The sequence below is a fragment of the Rhincodon typus genome, chromosome 44 (assembly GCF_021869965.1).
Source record: "Rhincodon typus isolate 14 chromosome 44, sRhiTyp1.1, whole genome shotgun sequence".
NCBI lineage: Eukaryota > Metazoa > Chordata > Chondrichthyes > Orectolobiformes > Rhincodontidae > Rhincodon > Rhincodon typus.
The window spans coordinates 906841-921714 of NC_063375.1; the positions used below are offsets into that span (position 1 = coordinate 906841).

Here is a 14874-nt window from a genome sequence, read left to right on the forward strand (position 1 = left end):
TCATGGCACACAGAAACCAGCTCCTTGGAATTCAGGGGAGGCAACAGACCTGGGAGGGAGTCTGCCTCCAATAGAAAATGGTTTCCACTGGACTGATACAACTGGGAGCAGAGCTTTGCAGCAAACAAATCCTGCCCTTGTTGAGCTGTGCAGTACAATGTTCCTTTTTGAAGCAGTTGACAGAGAGATTAAGACTGGGTGATACCTTTTGACTTAAGGAAATTCTGCTCATCAACAGCCCTCTGCTTAGTTGAGCTACAGATTGTTAAAAAGCCCTAAATGCCAAGAGTAACACAGAGAAACATCCAGAGCATGCAGATAGAAAGCATCCCACTCTTCCCTTTTTCCTCCTCCAAAACCCACTCCCATGTGGGTTAAAGACAGAAATACCAAGAAAGCTTCCAAGAAAGAATTCTAAAAGAAGGAAAACCCTAGGTCCATCTGACAAACAAACTGACAAAAACAATCATGGACTATTAAAAATCATTGAAGGTAGAGACAATTTAACCCACTCTTGAAATGTGGCCTGTTGATCCTCAGAATTTTGTCTGCCTTGTATACATTCTTTTTCCACCCTGATATCTTTTGTCAATATTGATCACAATATGTGCATTTGGGGGCTTTGAAGGGCACAGTTTAAACTGCAAGTAGTAAATTAGAAATCTTGTTGTTTCTGTTTTCTCGCTAGAGTCAAGTGCATTATAAAAAAGAATCATTTTCTATTCATGTTGAAACCCAGTGTGAATAGATTTTGTGCTGAGTAGCAGTCAGTCAGGCAAACCTGTCATACAGTCAGAGTCATACAGCTCGGAAACAGACCCTTCAGTCCATGCTGACCAAATATCCTAAAATAATCTAGTCGCATTTGCCAGCATTTGGCCTATATCCCATTAAACCCTTCCCATTCATGTGCCCATCCAGTTGCCTTTTAAATGTAGTAATTGTACCAGCCTCCATCACCGCCTCTGGCAGCACATTCCAGCTCTTTTTGGCAGACTCATTGGGATTTTCTATATTTATACATTCTGTGACAGCATTTGGAACACGATTACTGATGCACTCTTCCCTGCAAAGTTGTGTCACTTATTGACTTGGTTTACAAGGCTGCAAAGCACACAGTCAACTGCCAGGCAAGCCCCGAGAGAGAGAGAACCAAGCCATTCTGTAACACAACTCACTCAGCAGACTGGAAGCACAAAGCCCAATGCCACATTGGTGACAGGGTTTGCACTGCTGCCGCTTGTGTTTATCATTTGCACATGCTCCCCAGGTCAGCAGGCTTTGCCTTCAAGCCCCACTCCAAAACTTCGACACAAATTCTAAGCCAACACTCCAACATGTGACACCAAGGGAACTCCCTGCTGTCGGAGGGTCAGCACTGAGGGAGAGTTAGAATTTATTAAGTTAGAGGTGTTTTCTTCAAACGCAAGCAGATGGATGTATAATGCAGAACTTGTAGATTTGGTGCATTTTGATTTCCAAAAGGCATTTCAGAAGATGCCACAAAGCTTACTACAAAGGTAAGAGCTCATGGCATAAGGGTTAACACATTAGGAACATAGAACTTGAGCAACAGCAAACTTTTCAGTCCCTTAAGTTTGTTCCACCATTTAATAAGGTCACACCTACTCTAGTTGCGGTCGCAACTCTGTTTTCCTGTCTAGTCCCTGCAACCCTCAACTCCTTCGTCGATCGGAAATCTAATTTGGCCTTGAATATATTCAATGATCCAGCCCCACTGGCTCCTGATGGAAGTGAATCCTGCAGGCACTCAACCCTTAGAAGAAATTCTTCCTTATTTCCATCTTAAAATGGGAGACCCCTCATTCTAAAGCCAAGTCAAGGTTTGAAATAACCCCCCCCGACACATCCTCTCAGCATTCATCCTGCCTCAGTATCTTGCATGTTTAATGCTCCCCTACCCGTATTTGAGAGGAGGCACCACACAATTGCCCTGAAGCATTTCGAGAAGCTACACTAGAGAATAAACTGTCCTAGAAACTGGTCCTACCACATGTCAAGCCTGCTGGTTGATGTTAATGTAACATCTTATTATGTAATGCAATCACGTGCAGCTTGCGTATAGGGTTCCCAGCAAAGGTTGAGCTCAACGTTATGGTTAATGGGAACACTGCACGAAGCAATGTAAACGGATCCTACATTTTCCACTTCCATCACCCTGCCAGCAGTATGTGTAGCCTGGTAAACACACCCCAATTCAAGCCCACGGAATCATGTTCATTACCACAAGCTCTGTATTTGCCAGCTGCACAGAGAAAGTTTTTTGTTTAAATTTATATAAATCTGCACTAAGGCGTCACTGATTGCTGGTGCCAGAGCCAAGGGGTCAGACATCAGTCCAGGCCCTGGAGCTCTCTGTGTCCTAGCCAAGACACTCAAACTTGATTAATCACGTCCCTACGACACATGAGAGAGACCAAGGCTCATTGAAACTAATCTCTTTGAAATGTATACAGTTCTGACTGGGTTGGGTAGACTTTGCTTTATTCATTCATTCCTTCACTAGATGTGGGCATTGCTGGTTGGGCCAGCATGTATTGCCCATTCTTAGCTGCCCTCGAGCAGATGATAGTGAGCTACCTTCTAGAACCACTGTAATCCATTTGTCATAGGTAAAGTGCCACTAGGGACGGAGCTCCAGGATTTTGACCCAGTGACTTTCTGAAAGAACTTAGAATCCCTACAGTGAAGAAGCAGGCCATTCGGCCCATTGAGTCCACACCGCCCACCCAGACCCTGCAACCCTGCACGTCCCATGTCTAATCCACCTAGCCCACACACCTCTGGACATTAAGGGCCATTTAGTACGGCCAATCCACCTAACTCGCACATCCATGGACACTACGGGACAATTTAGCATGGCCAATTCACCTACAGCACCCGGAAAGAGACCCACGCAGACACGGGGAGAACACGCAAACTCCACACAGACAGACTGTCTGGAATCGAACTTAGGCCCCTGACACGGTGAGACAGCAGCGCTAACCACTGAGCCACCATGCCGTCCCTGCGACTTTTGGTGCTTCCCATTATCCAGAGTTGCCCAAGCCCACTCAATGTGCTAAAAACAGTCTTAAAACAGATGGGAAAGGGCACTTGCGACATTCCAGTCCCTATCCCCCAAGTTTAGCCACCCAAAGGAATCACCTGAGGATTGTATCTGTGCTGTCAGTACCAACCAACACATCGAGATAATTTGCAATTGCTGTGAGTGCACAGAAAACAAAACCCAGAGAAGCGCAGCACTAACCTGCAGTTCGCACCAAGCAACCTCGACCCAGGTCTCGGTATCCAGGCCTTTGTACACTGTCTTAAAAGCCCCTCGCCCGAGTTCAATGTCAAATTTCAGGAAGCGGCCTCCTGGAGAGGTGGCGACTGCCTTCATCTCAGCCTCCTCCTCGTTCTCCTTCTCCGTTCTCTCGCGGGCCATCTCCCTGGGGCCCTCTGGGGCGGGCCCTCGGGGAGCTGCCAGCTCAGTCCGGCCCTCGGGGGTGCACGGGCAGGCCTGGCCATCGGGCTGCCGGCCTCCCACCTGCTCCCGGTCGACCAGCTCCACGCTCCTGCGCACAAAGCGGTGGTTCTCGGCACCCTGGTCCGGTTGCACCTGGAGGCCAGGGGGGCTGCCGTCGCCAGCCTTCTCCATCTTGCCGGGTGCGGGGGACGAACCCGAGCTAGTAGGCGCCTGCCCAGAGCTGGTGGGTACCCCTCCCGGTTTGCTGGAATCCTCTGGGCCAGCAGGGTCTCCTGGGTCCGTGGCCATCTCTCCGAAGAAACAAAAAAAAAAGAAAATTTCGGGGATTCTGAAAGAAAGAGAGACCTCTCTCTCCCCCGCTGTTGTCAAGGTCGGATGATCTCCGAAGCTGGTCCTTTAACTTAAGATATGGCCGCTGAACGGTTCCTTGGCACCTTTGACACTACCATCTCGACTGACACTCAGACACGGTTTGCCCTTCGGAGAAATAAAAGCACAGCCTTCCTCTTCAGATTTCAATCAGGTGACGGGCAGTCACAGGACACCACATTCTCTGTTAACGATAAAAGAAGACAGCATTAGGGATGTAGATGAAAAGAGGACAGTTAAGAGCACTAGGGCCAGCCCTACTGTCAGGCAAGCAGCGAAATAAACTGAAAACTGCTCAGCACAAACATAAGAAATAGCAGTCGGAGTAGGTCATCTGGCCCATCAAGCCTGCTTCACCATTCAATAAGATCATGGCTGACCCTTATTTGGAGGCTATGCCTTCTAGTTCTAGTTTCAACTGCCAGTGGAAACAACCTCCCTGCTTCTATATTATCTATTCCCTTCATAATTTTATATGTTTCTATAAGATCCCCCCCTCAGTCTTCTAAATTCCAAAGAGTATAGTCCCAGCTTATTCCATCTCTTCTCATAAGCCAACCCTAGTCTAAAATCAACCTAGTGAACTTCTTCTGCACCCCCTCCAGTGCCAGTTCATCCTTTCTCAAGTAAGGAGACCAAAATTGTACACAGTACTCCAGATGTGGCCTCACCAGTACCCTACACACGATAAACTCCCTATCTTTAAACTCCATCCCTCTCGCAATGAAGGACAATATTCCATTTGCTTTCTTAATTACTTGCTGCACCTGCCAACCAACATTTTGAGATTCATGCACAAGATCACCCAGGTCCCTCTGCACGAAGAGGGGAGACTAACTCAGTGGCCCCTCACCATCAACCATCTGGCTTGATGAGAAGTTGATTCAAGGGATGCACACAGTGGGCCCCTGGCCCTTCTAGCTTGCCCTGCCATTCAATAAGACAGTGGCTGATCTGATCGTGTCCTTGATTCCACTTTCCTGCCCACCCTCTTTTGCATTCCCATTGTTAGTCAGGCACCTCACCACCACTGCCTTAATGAGCCAGCCCTCCACCATTCTCTGGGGGAGGGGGTGGCATTCCCAAAAATCCCAGGACCCTCCTGAGTAGATAGAGAGAAAGATTTCCAAAGATTTTACTGTTTCCTTTTACTATGCTCGCTCTCTGCCTCATATAATTTTCTCCTCTCTTCTCAGATAGACACTTTTTCAGGTAGATATTTTCTGAACAAGCTGTTCAGAGTTATTACCGTACATCCGCTGCAGCAGGTGGGCCTTGAACCCAGGTCTACTGGCTCAGAGGTAGGGCTGCCACCACTGCACCAGGTAGCTGGTGTCGAGCAATAGCTGCAGGCAAGCATTCCACCACACATACCACGTTACATGAATCACAAGAAGGTGCAACCGATGATTAAGAAAGCAAAGGGAATGCTGTTATTTATTGCAAAAGCGATGGTGTATAAAGTAGGAACTGCCACTGCAGCTACACAGGGCCTTTTGGGGCCACATCTGGAGGACTGCAAATAGTTTTGCTCATTTTATTTTGAGGATAAAGCAGGGGAAATGATGGCCTAGTGGTATTATCACTGGATTATTAATCCAGAAACTCAGCTAATGTTCTGGGGACACAGGTTCAAGTCCTGCCATGGTGGAATTTGAATTCTGTAAAAAATGTCTGGAATTAAGAATCCACTGATGATCATGAAACCATTGTCGATTGTTGGAAAAACCCATCTGGTTCACTAATGTCCTTCAGGGAAGGAAATCTGCCATCCTCACCTGGGCTGGCTTTCATGTAACTCCAGATCTACAGCAATGTGGTTGACACTCAATTGCCCTCTGAAATGGCCTACCAAGCCTCTCAGTTGTACCAACTGCTACTCTTCGTGGGCAACTAGGAACAGGCAACAAATGATGGCCAGCCACATGCTACAATTATGAAAAAGAAATGCACCGGAGGCAGTTCAGGAAAGGTTAAGTCGGCTGATTTCTTGGATGAAGGGGTTGTCATATGGGGAGATGTTGATCGGGTTGGGCATTTGGAAGAATCACAGATGATCGCATTGAAACAGATCAGATCTGGGGTGGTAGGTGCTTCATCAGCCCTTGTTGGTGAGCAATGTTTAAAAAGATGAGGTCTTCTACTTAAGACAGAGAGATTTGAGGAAAAAATCATTTCTCCAAGGCCCTTGAATTATCTTCCCTCAAAGTTCAGTGCAGGCAGGGCCATGGAAAAGTTTTTAAGGCTCAGGTAGTTAGATTCTTGATTGGGAAGGCAGTCAAACAGGTTTGGGGGTAATGTGGGGGAGGGAACAATTGGATCAGCCATCATCACATCAAATGACAGAGCAGGCTCAAGAGGCCGAATTGCCTACAATTTTTTTTTCTTCCGTAGGATGTGGGTGTTGCCAGCATTTTTTGTGCATCCCCATTGGCTCCTTGAACTGAGCATCTTGCTACAGCCTTTTTAGCAGGCAGTTAAGAGTCAATCACATCGCTGTGGGCCTGGAGTCACATTTAGACTGGACCAGGTAAGGATGGCAGAACGCCATTCTTGAAGGCCTTAGTGAACCCAATGGGTTTCTTGCATTGTTCGCATCAGGACCCTTTAAAAGAATACCAACCTCAAGGGAAAATAAACAGACTGCCTGAGAGGAGATAACAAGTTGTAGAGCTGGATGAACACAGCAGGCCAAGCAGCATCAGAGGAGCAGGAAAGCTGAGGTTTCGGGTCTAAACCCTTTTTCATTTTTTTTTTCTGAAGAAGACTCTAGATCCGAAACGTCAGCCTTCCTGCTCGACTTGCTGTGCTCTTCCAGCTCTACACCTTGTTATCTCAGATTCTCCAGCATCGGCAGTCTCCACTATCTCCGCCTGAGAGGAGATTCCTGATTGGTTGGTAAATGGACTCTAATTATTACAGGCATTGCCATGGAGAATGCTGAATTAACACCTGTGAAACCACTCCTGGCCCTCCAGGACTGGACAAGAGCCAGTGCCTAAACCAGCGAGCCAACGGCGTGCTCCAGGGTTTGCCAAGGGAGCCTAGGCTGGATGGATCTCAGCCACCTCTGGGGGACAGCGCAGTGGACTCCAGCAACAGAGGCGATGAGCTTCTAACCAAGGGGATGTTTTGGGGAAGAGTCACAATTCTCCCCTGCGCCCCAGACACGGAGTGGCTCCTATGGGTTTTTTTTAAAAATGCTCCCTTTCAGACGCCCACACTCAAAGTTATAGCTGCAGCCCTCATCATAGCTGCAGTCAGTTAGTTTCAGTCCCTCAAATAAAAATACCTTTCTGGTTTAAAACCCATTTCAATATTACATCAGACAAATTCCTGTTATCCTAAACATATTTTATGAATCTGACACAGCAATGGGAGAACAGAGGCAGGAAGTTGCAGCCTGTTTGCAAAGTACTAATTAACAAATTCAGGAGCAAGAGCTAATTTCTAAATGACTTGACTGCAGATAGGGGATGTCTGTAATAGGACTGCGTAGCCAGCAGTTTAAGTCCAAGACCTCAGACTGCTGTACATTTAGAAGGAAGCGGCAGTGGCAGGAACCACTTCCGTTTTTACTGAGTCCTGAGTCCTATTGCAGAGGAGGCTGTTCCAGCCATTGAAACCACGCCAGTCCTAAGCTTGCCCCCTCTCTGTCTGTTGCTCTCTCACACACCCACAGTTCTCCCCACTCTCATTTAATTTCCCTGGCCTTCTCAAAACCATTCTTTTTCTGAGTCCTCAGTCTCTATGTCAGTGGGTACTCCAATGGCCATTCTGAATCAGCAACAGGTTCAATACCATCAGATCTGCTGATGCCAAATGAGATACTGCAGCTGGACAAAATCAAAATTTAAGTCGAGAAGGTGATGTGTCGGTGGTACTACACAAAGGATGATAAACGTTTGGAACTCTCTTCCACAAAAACCAGTGCATGCTGGATCAGTTGTTAGTTTTAATCTGAGAAAAAATAAATTTTTGTTGAGCAAAAACATTAATAGATATGGGTCAAAGGCAGGAATATGGAATTGGGTCACAGATCAGCCAGGATCTCACTGAATTGTGGAACAAGCTCAAGGGGCCGAATGGCCTACTCCTGTTCCTATGTACATACGTTACTGGAAATGATCCAGATGCCCAGGCTCATGCTGCAGGGATATGGGTTCAATCCCACATTGGAAACTACCAGAATTTAAGTTTGTTCTGGTAGCACCTTTTTGGCCGTTGAGATTTGATGGACTGAAGGGCTTCTTCTGTACTGAATGATTCTGTGAAAGATGACACCATTGCTCTCCTCCCAACTGAAAGGCTTTCGCTTCGGACTGGCCTATTTCGCACAGCGACCAACCAAGCAACCAACCCACCCACTGCTGCCAGTGCAACCCCGAAAATTCAGTAGGATACAGGCAGGAGTACATTTCCCTTGGCCAGGGGGATGGTTGGTGAATGCGAATGAACACATGCGGTGCAAAATGGAGTCTCTATCTCTCCTTTCAACAGCTGGTGCTTGGGAATGGCTCTAGTCATGGAGGCAGTCAGTGGTCACATTACGTGAACCACAGTTAGCATGCAGGTAGACCAGGCAATTAGGAAGATAAACGGAACGCTGCTGTTTATTGTGAGAGGCTGACATAATGAGTTTATCCAGCACACAGATGGACAGATTAAAGACAGTGAGGGATAAAGTGTTGAGGGCGGACTTGAGGGGCCAACTGATCTTCTGTCACTTACGTGCCTAGGAAAGGAGCCATCACACAGGAACAGTCACCTGCTTCTGTTACGGCAAGGGCAATGATGTGGGCTGGTGAAAGACACCAGACCTCAGCAGTAGGCCACGACCCTGGTCAGAGGTGGCAACGAATCAAGAAAGGACACGGGGGGGGGGGGGGGTGAGGGAAACGAGCGACAAAAGGTGGGGTGAGGAGTCGTCGAAAGAAAGGGAAGAACAGGCAAAATCTGATGGATCTGCAGGAGAAACAATGCCGAAGCAAGGAGGAGGAGAGAGAAATTGAACATGTCACACCCTCCACCAACAGAAGGGAGACAAGACAGCACTGCTCCAAAACCCACAGAACCAACTGAATTCCCTTACTCACCAACGGGGGCACACACACAACCTCAGCACCTAAGTTACATAGGTGAGCAAACTACCCCAACACAAAGCTGGTGACCAACAACCAGGGCGAGATGTCTCAAGCTGTGACACCTTCAGCTCCTACACTCGACCACTTGTACCTGCATCTTTGTCCCGTTAGGTAACTGGCTTCCCTTCGGGGCAGCGTGGGATTCCTAGACTCACTCACTCTACACTGCAGTTAGCCAATGAGGCGATCAGCAAAGTGCTTGTGTACTTTTCTTTTTTGAAAGTATGATGAGCGTTTCAGTAGGAGGGAAGCACGAAGCAGCTGAATCGTGACACAGGTATTTAATTCTCAAACAATTGGTCCCTTTACAGCCTACGCAGCACTTTAGGGCTGCTTAAATCACTCCAGCTTTCCGTCCCCTGCAGCGTCTCGCAACTGTGCCTGCTTGGAACTCTACCAGATGGAGGGTTCTTCTGCCTTCTCAAAGCATGGGCAGACAAACAGCTCAGAGCTACCATCACAAGTCGAAACGAGGGATGGTCAGCCTGGCTTTGAGAGGACCCAAGACCTGGGTGACGCTGCCTTCCAATGTAGGGAAACTGCCTACATTTGGACAACTGTGTGAGGTTCGCACATTCTCTCCGTGTCTGTGTGGGTTTCCTCTGGGCGCTCGGTTTCCTCCCACAGTCCAAAGGTGTGCAGATTAGGTGGATTGGCCATGGGAGATGAGAGGTTACGGGGATAGGGTGGCGGTGGTGGGGCTGCGTCTTGCTGGGATGCTCTTTGGAGGGTCGGTGCAGACCCAATGGACTATCTGTGCTGTAGGGATTCCTCCTCCTCGTGAAGGTACACTACCAGCAGTCACAATCTTAACAGATGGGGTACGAGCACCTGAATGGAATGTGTCCAGATTCTAATGCAGACTGATCTAGGGATTTACACATCGTTCAAGGTGAACAGGCAAGCTGGGATCAGCAGTAAGGAGCTGGAATGGGATCCCTGACCTTGTCAATGCAAGCAACAAAGATGGCAGCACAGTAGGACTCCTCAGCCAGAGCTCATCCACTCCATTCATATATTTTCTCTTTTCGTGCCCTTTTTTCCCTTCTTTCTTTCTACCTCCTGTCCTTGAACCTCAATGCGAAACCAGTGCGCCCTCCCGGCCTAGAGGCGAAGCCAGCGCGGCCTCCCAGCACTCTCAGCTTTGATAGTCTTGAGGTAAAGCCTGGCGTGGCCTGGAGACTAGGAGCTGGCGCAGACTGTGTTGGAAGGACTTCTATTCTGAACTTTTTCTTTATTTTTCTCATTTATTCCTATGATTTTGTACTTTTGTACCCAAGATGGCGCAAAGGTCTGTAATGTTGGACCTTCTCTTTATTTTTCTAACTGTTTTCCTAAGAATTTGTACTTAAGAATCAGTACCTAGGTACATTTGTACCTAAGATGGCGCTGCAAGAGGTGACTTGTAAACTTTTCAACTCGTGACTACATATGACAATAAGGTAATTTTAATTCAATAGATGACAAAACGGGGTTTCACTGAAGTCTACTTGACCAGTTAGGCCCCAACTCTGTGCTCCATTCTGGATTTCTGCTCTTTAGTAATGACGTCCAGCTCTTACAGAGGGGACGCAGGGAGATCTACCAGAACTGTGCCAAGGGCTAGGGACCTCCGTATGCAGGAAGAGACTGAAGAAAGCAGGATTATTCTCACAAAGCGGAGAAGGGGGAAGAAGGAATCTGAATAAGATGTTTCAAATAGAGAGAGGGAGCGAGGCGAGGGAGAAGGGACAAATGATTGCTTTGGACAAGTAGGTTTATTCAGAGCGTCATAATGATCTGGCAGGCAAAAGGTAAAAAGACAGAGGAATCAGGCTTCACAGGTCCCTCCGAAAGTGAGATGGATACTTCGGTGAAGGGCTGGTGAGGGAAATGTACAGTGTTAGGGAAAGGACTGGGGACTGCAACTAAACGGAGGAGGACACGGATGAGAATCAGAACGGCAAGACACTACAATTCTATGCAATCGCATTCAATGTATCAGACAAGTCCCAATAGCTGGAACGCCCACTGACCAGACTGAGGTTGCCCGATAAGAAAACTCCATTCCGTAGGTACCCTGGGTGGTTGGCATTACCTCCAGAATGCCAATCTAGGGGGTAAAACAGAGGCAGGGGCAGAACAAAACCATGACGACTGCTCCAGTCAATTAGCCAAGAAAATGAGCGCTTGGGAAATGCACCTGCCCCTGTCCCCCAACCTCCGCCGAGAGAAATCAGCTGCCACTTTACGGCACAGTGTGAATGGGAGGAGATTGGGCTTAGGGAACAACAAACATGATCAGAAAAACAAAGATGCCACCCTCACACAAAAACAAGAGGTTTCCACGATGCAGGAGTTGACCACGGGATGTTAAAAACACTTGCACACAACCCAAACCACTTCATTAGGATGTTAAAAATGAGTGTCTGTCTGTGTGTGCACATGTCTGCACATATAAATATATATTGTGTGTCTGCCTGTCTGTGTATGTGTGTACATGCACGCGAGAGTGTGCAAGTGCACGAGACAGTGATGCAGAGCTGGGGTTTCAGACTTATCGACACTGACTTTGCCTCAAACGGGAAGTGCAACCGATTGAGTCCAGCAGATGACCAGCTTTCACAACACAGCCCCACAGCCACTGCAGGATATTTCAGGTCCATTCCTTGCTGACATTCCCAATAATTCATGTGTTAACTACAAGCCTCAGTGATGACTCCTTCCTCGTATCCGGGGTAAAATTTAAAAGAGGAGAGATTTCCCCCAAGGCTTCGTTACACGCTGCACAATCCAAGTTTCTGAAACAGGGACAGACCCTGGTTAGCACCATCACACCTGTCACAATCCACCGCTCCTTATGCCCACCGCTTGGTTTGTACAACTTTGCCACTCAGCACACCCTAACATTTAAAGACCCATTCATCTAAACACAGGCTGGTTTTGGTAAGGAAAGCAGGAAGGGCCAAACAGTAAAGAGACTGAAAATTGACAGTGGTGAAGGAGGCGGCAATGCAGATTTTACTGTATCGAGTGACACCCACCTCGATGACCCTCGCGCAGGCAGTCCATGGGAAGCAGTGCCCATTACAAGGGGTACAAGGTGCCAGGCTCTGCTGCGCGCTCAATCATTCACAGATTTCGCCAGGTCCCAGCACAACATGACAGCTGCTTGTGATCTAGAAAGCCACAGGAGGAAGTGGAGGGGGGAGGGAATTTAAAAAACTGACAAGGCAGCGACTGTGTGCGTCATCTACTTTCAGAAGGGGCGGCGAGGGGGGGGCGTCAGGTGGAGCTACAAACGGTAAAGTTTGAGGACCAGATCCTATGCCAGGCAAACCCATTAGGGCAGGTGCCTGACAGGAGCAGCCCCATCCTGAAACCTGACTTGCCGTATGCACTAGATGCCTGCAGGTGCGCTCCTACCTCAGTAGATAGCAAAGCCCATTCAGCAAACAAAATCCCAAATCCTGACGCGTCGCTGAGCTTTTTACACACACACACACACACTCCTTCGGGCTTTTTAACATCAAAAACTCAAGCAGAGACACGCTGTACTTACAAGCTACTGCCGACCTTCCCAAAAAAAAACTCCACCTCCACAGACGAGACACAACTTTTCAAATATCATAAAAACAAATGGCAGACTGGCAAAACAAGGAGGAGAAAGGTTACTGGTCAGCCACCAAGTCAATTTTTTTCCAGTCATTTGCAATCAACAGGACAGATACACAAATGCAACTTAAAGGTAAACCTGCAAATTACTGAACATCCATATGCAACTCCAACACTAAACTTAGACAGATTATATTTCGGACCTAGAGACAGTCATACAGCACAGAAACAGACTCCACAGTCCAACCAGGCATAGAGTTGTACAGCATGGAAACAGATTCTTCAGTCCAACTCATCCATGCCGACCAGATATCCTAAATTAAACTAGCCCCATTTGCTAGTCCATGCCAACTATGTTCCCAAACATAATTAGTCCCATCTGTCTGCATTTGGCCCACATCCCTCCAAACTTTTCCTACTCATGTACTTATCCTAATGCTTTTTAAACGTTGTAACTGTACCTGCATTCACCACTTTCTCTGGCAGTTCATTCTACACACAAAGCACTCTCCATGTGGAAAAAAATATTCCCCCTTGCGCCTTTTTTAAATCTTTCGCCTCTCATCTTAAAAATATGTCCCCCACGTTTTGAACTTCCCCAGCCTAGGGAAAAAGACGCTTATCTATACCCTTCATGATTTTATAAACCTCAAAAAGGTCACCCCTCAACCTCCTAAGCTCCAGTGAAAATAGTTTCAGTCTATTTTTATAACGCATACCCTCCATTCCCGGCAACACCTGAACTCAAACCAAACACATGCTTCCACACACATTTGCAATGTTATCAACAATTTGCACAAATATACATTAGTTAAATGAACAGCTGAGAGAGAAAACATACATTGACACTACATATCACCCCTCCAATACATTTGTTCCATAGATACGAAACAATTATCACCTAAACATAAACTTGTACTCACATTTGCAACACATATCGTAACAATTCACAAGATTCCAACAGAACAAAATGCAAAATATGAAAAGTGCACAAGATTCACAGCCAATGCAACTAAACATATGCAGCAAAACCCCCAACAGTAGAAAAATCAAGATTGTATCCTTTTGATGTAAAAAAAACCAGATAATTGGAATTTTTTTGTTCTTATTCCTCTTTCGTTTTACTTACTAAATATGAGAAGGCACACGCGCTGCAAAGGACGGGTCGCAAAGCAGCCCAGGACCCGCAGTCTAAATCCATTCTGGCAGGCATGGAATTTGTTTTAAGCAGAGGGGCACAGTGATGAATGGGAGTGTAGAAATTTAAAGGGTGTTATGAAAAATAAAATTAACAAAAGGCCTTTTCTCAGAGTTTTTGCTGTCCTGCAACTTTCTCCAGAGATTTTTTTAAAATAAAGATTGGCAGCTTTCCTTCAGCTGCAAAAAGTGGAGGTGGGAATCACAAAACAAAAATTATTTCAGGACTGTTTACTCCCTCTCTCTCCTCAGGGCCTTATCCTTGATTTGTTCTGGGAAGTTTCTTTTGGAGAAAAATTTTCTCAGTGAAAAAAAATGTGTTGGAAAAGGAAAAAGAAACAAGACAGCGTGGGAAGGAAAGAATCTCACGCACACAAAATTTTAAGAACATGTACTCCCTCTCCTTATTCTTCAAAGTTCTTTCTTTCACTTGTCCCAGAGGTTTCCTTAAGATGTCTAAACGGAAAAAAGGGTGGAAAGAAAGGCTTTTCAGAAAAAAAAAAGCAGGAAAATAAAGAATGAGAAAATTAATTCCCTCTACCTCTTTGGAGGTTTTGCCTTCATTTGTCCGAGAAGGTTTCTAAAGGGCTGAAAAAAGGAGAAAGTGAGGATTGATGCAGGAAAGGGGTGAAAATGACAATAAAGGACTTTTTCAGTATAAAGGGGGAAAAGAGATAAATAACAATGCTGACAAAAATAAATAAAGAAGAATTTAAAGGAGGAAGAAAATTTACTCTCTCTACCTCTTCCACAGAGCCTTTTCCTTCATTTCTCCTAGAAGATTTCTAAAGGAAAAGAGAGGGCAAACATTATACTTCTTTTTAAAAGAATAGAAGGGGGATAGAAATCCCAATAAAATTCGAAGAACTTTAGAAAAATTTCAACACAACTGACACCTTCTTCCTCAGAGATTTTACCTTCATTTCTTCTAGAAGGTTTAAGGACAATGTGGACGGAGGGAAGACTTTCTTTAAAAAGAAACTGAAGCTTTAGTCACTGCTCCTCGGGGATCTGAGCTTCATGAGTTTTTGGTGGGGTTGAGGTTTGAAGGAGTTAGAGAGAGTGGGGGGGGGGGGG

At 46.4% G+C, this 14874-nt stretch overlaps 1 protein-coding gene across 6 annotated transcripts in view; it reads right to left on the minus strand.

Annotated features, from left to right (window-relative positions):
- Nucleotides 1-14874, minus strand: part of LOC109920397 (serine/threonine-protein kinase WNK3-like) — a 75237-nt gene that overhangs the window by 59921 nt on the left and 442 nt on the right. Inside the window, exons 1-3 of one of the 6 annotated variants that reach the window (XM_048619828.1) lie at nt 14715-14857; nt 13730-14582; nt 3272-4046 (exon numbers count right to left, since the gene is read on the minus strand). In XM_048619828.1, coding sequence (XP_048475785.1) covers nt 3272-3781 — 510 coding nt within the window. In that variant the 5' untranslated portion in view covers nt 3782-4046; nt 13730-14582; nt 14715-14857. Of the gene's footprint in view, nt 1-3271; nt 4047-12029; nt 12253-12547; nt 12633-13729; nt 14858-14874 lie in introns of those variants that run through there. The other 5 variants (XM_020520432.2, XM_048619829.1, XM_020520430.2 and 2 more) reach the window with 5 other exon arrangements.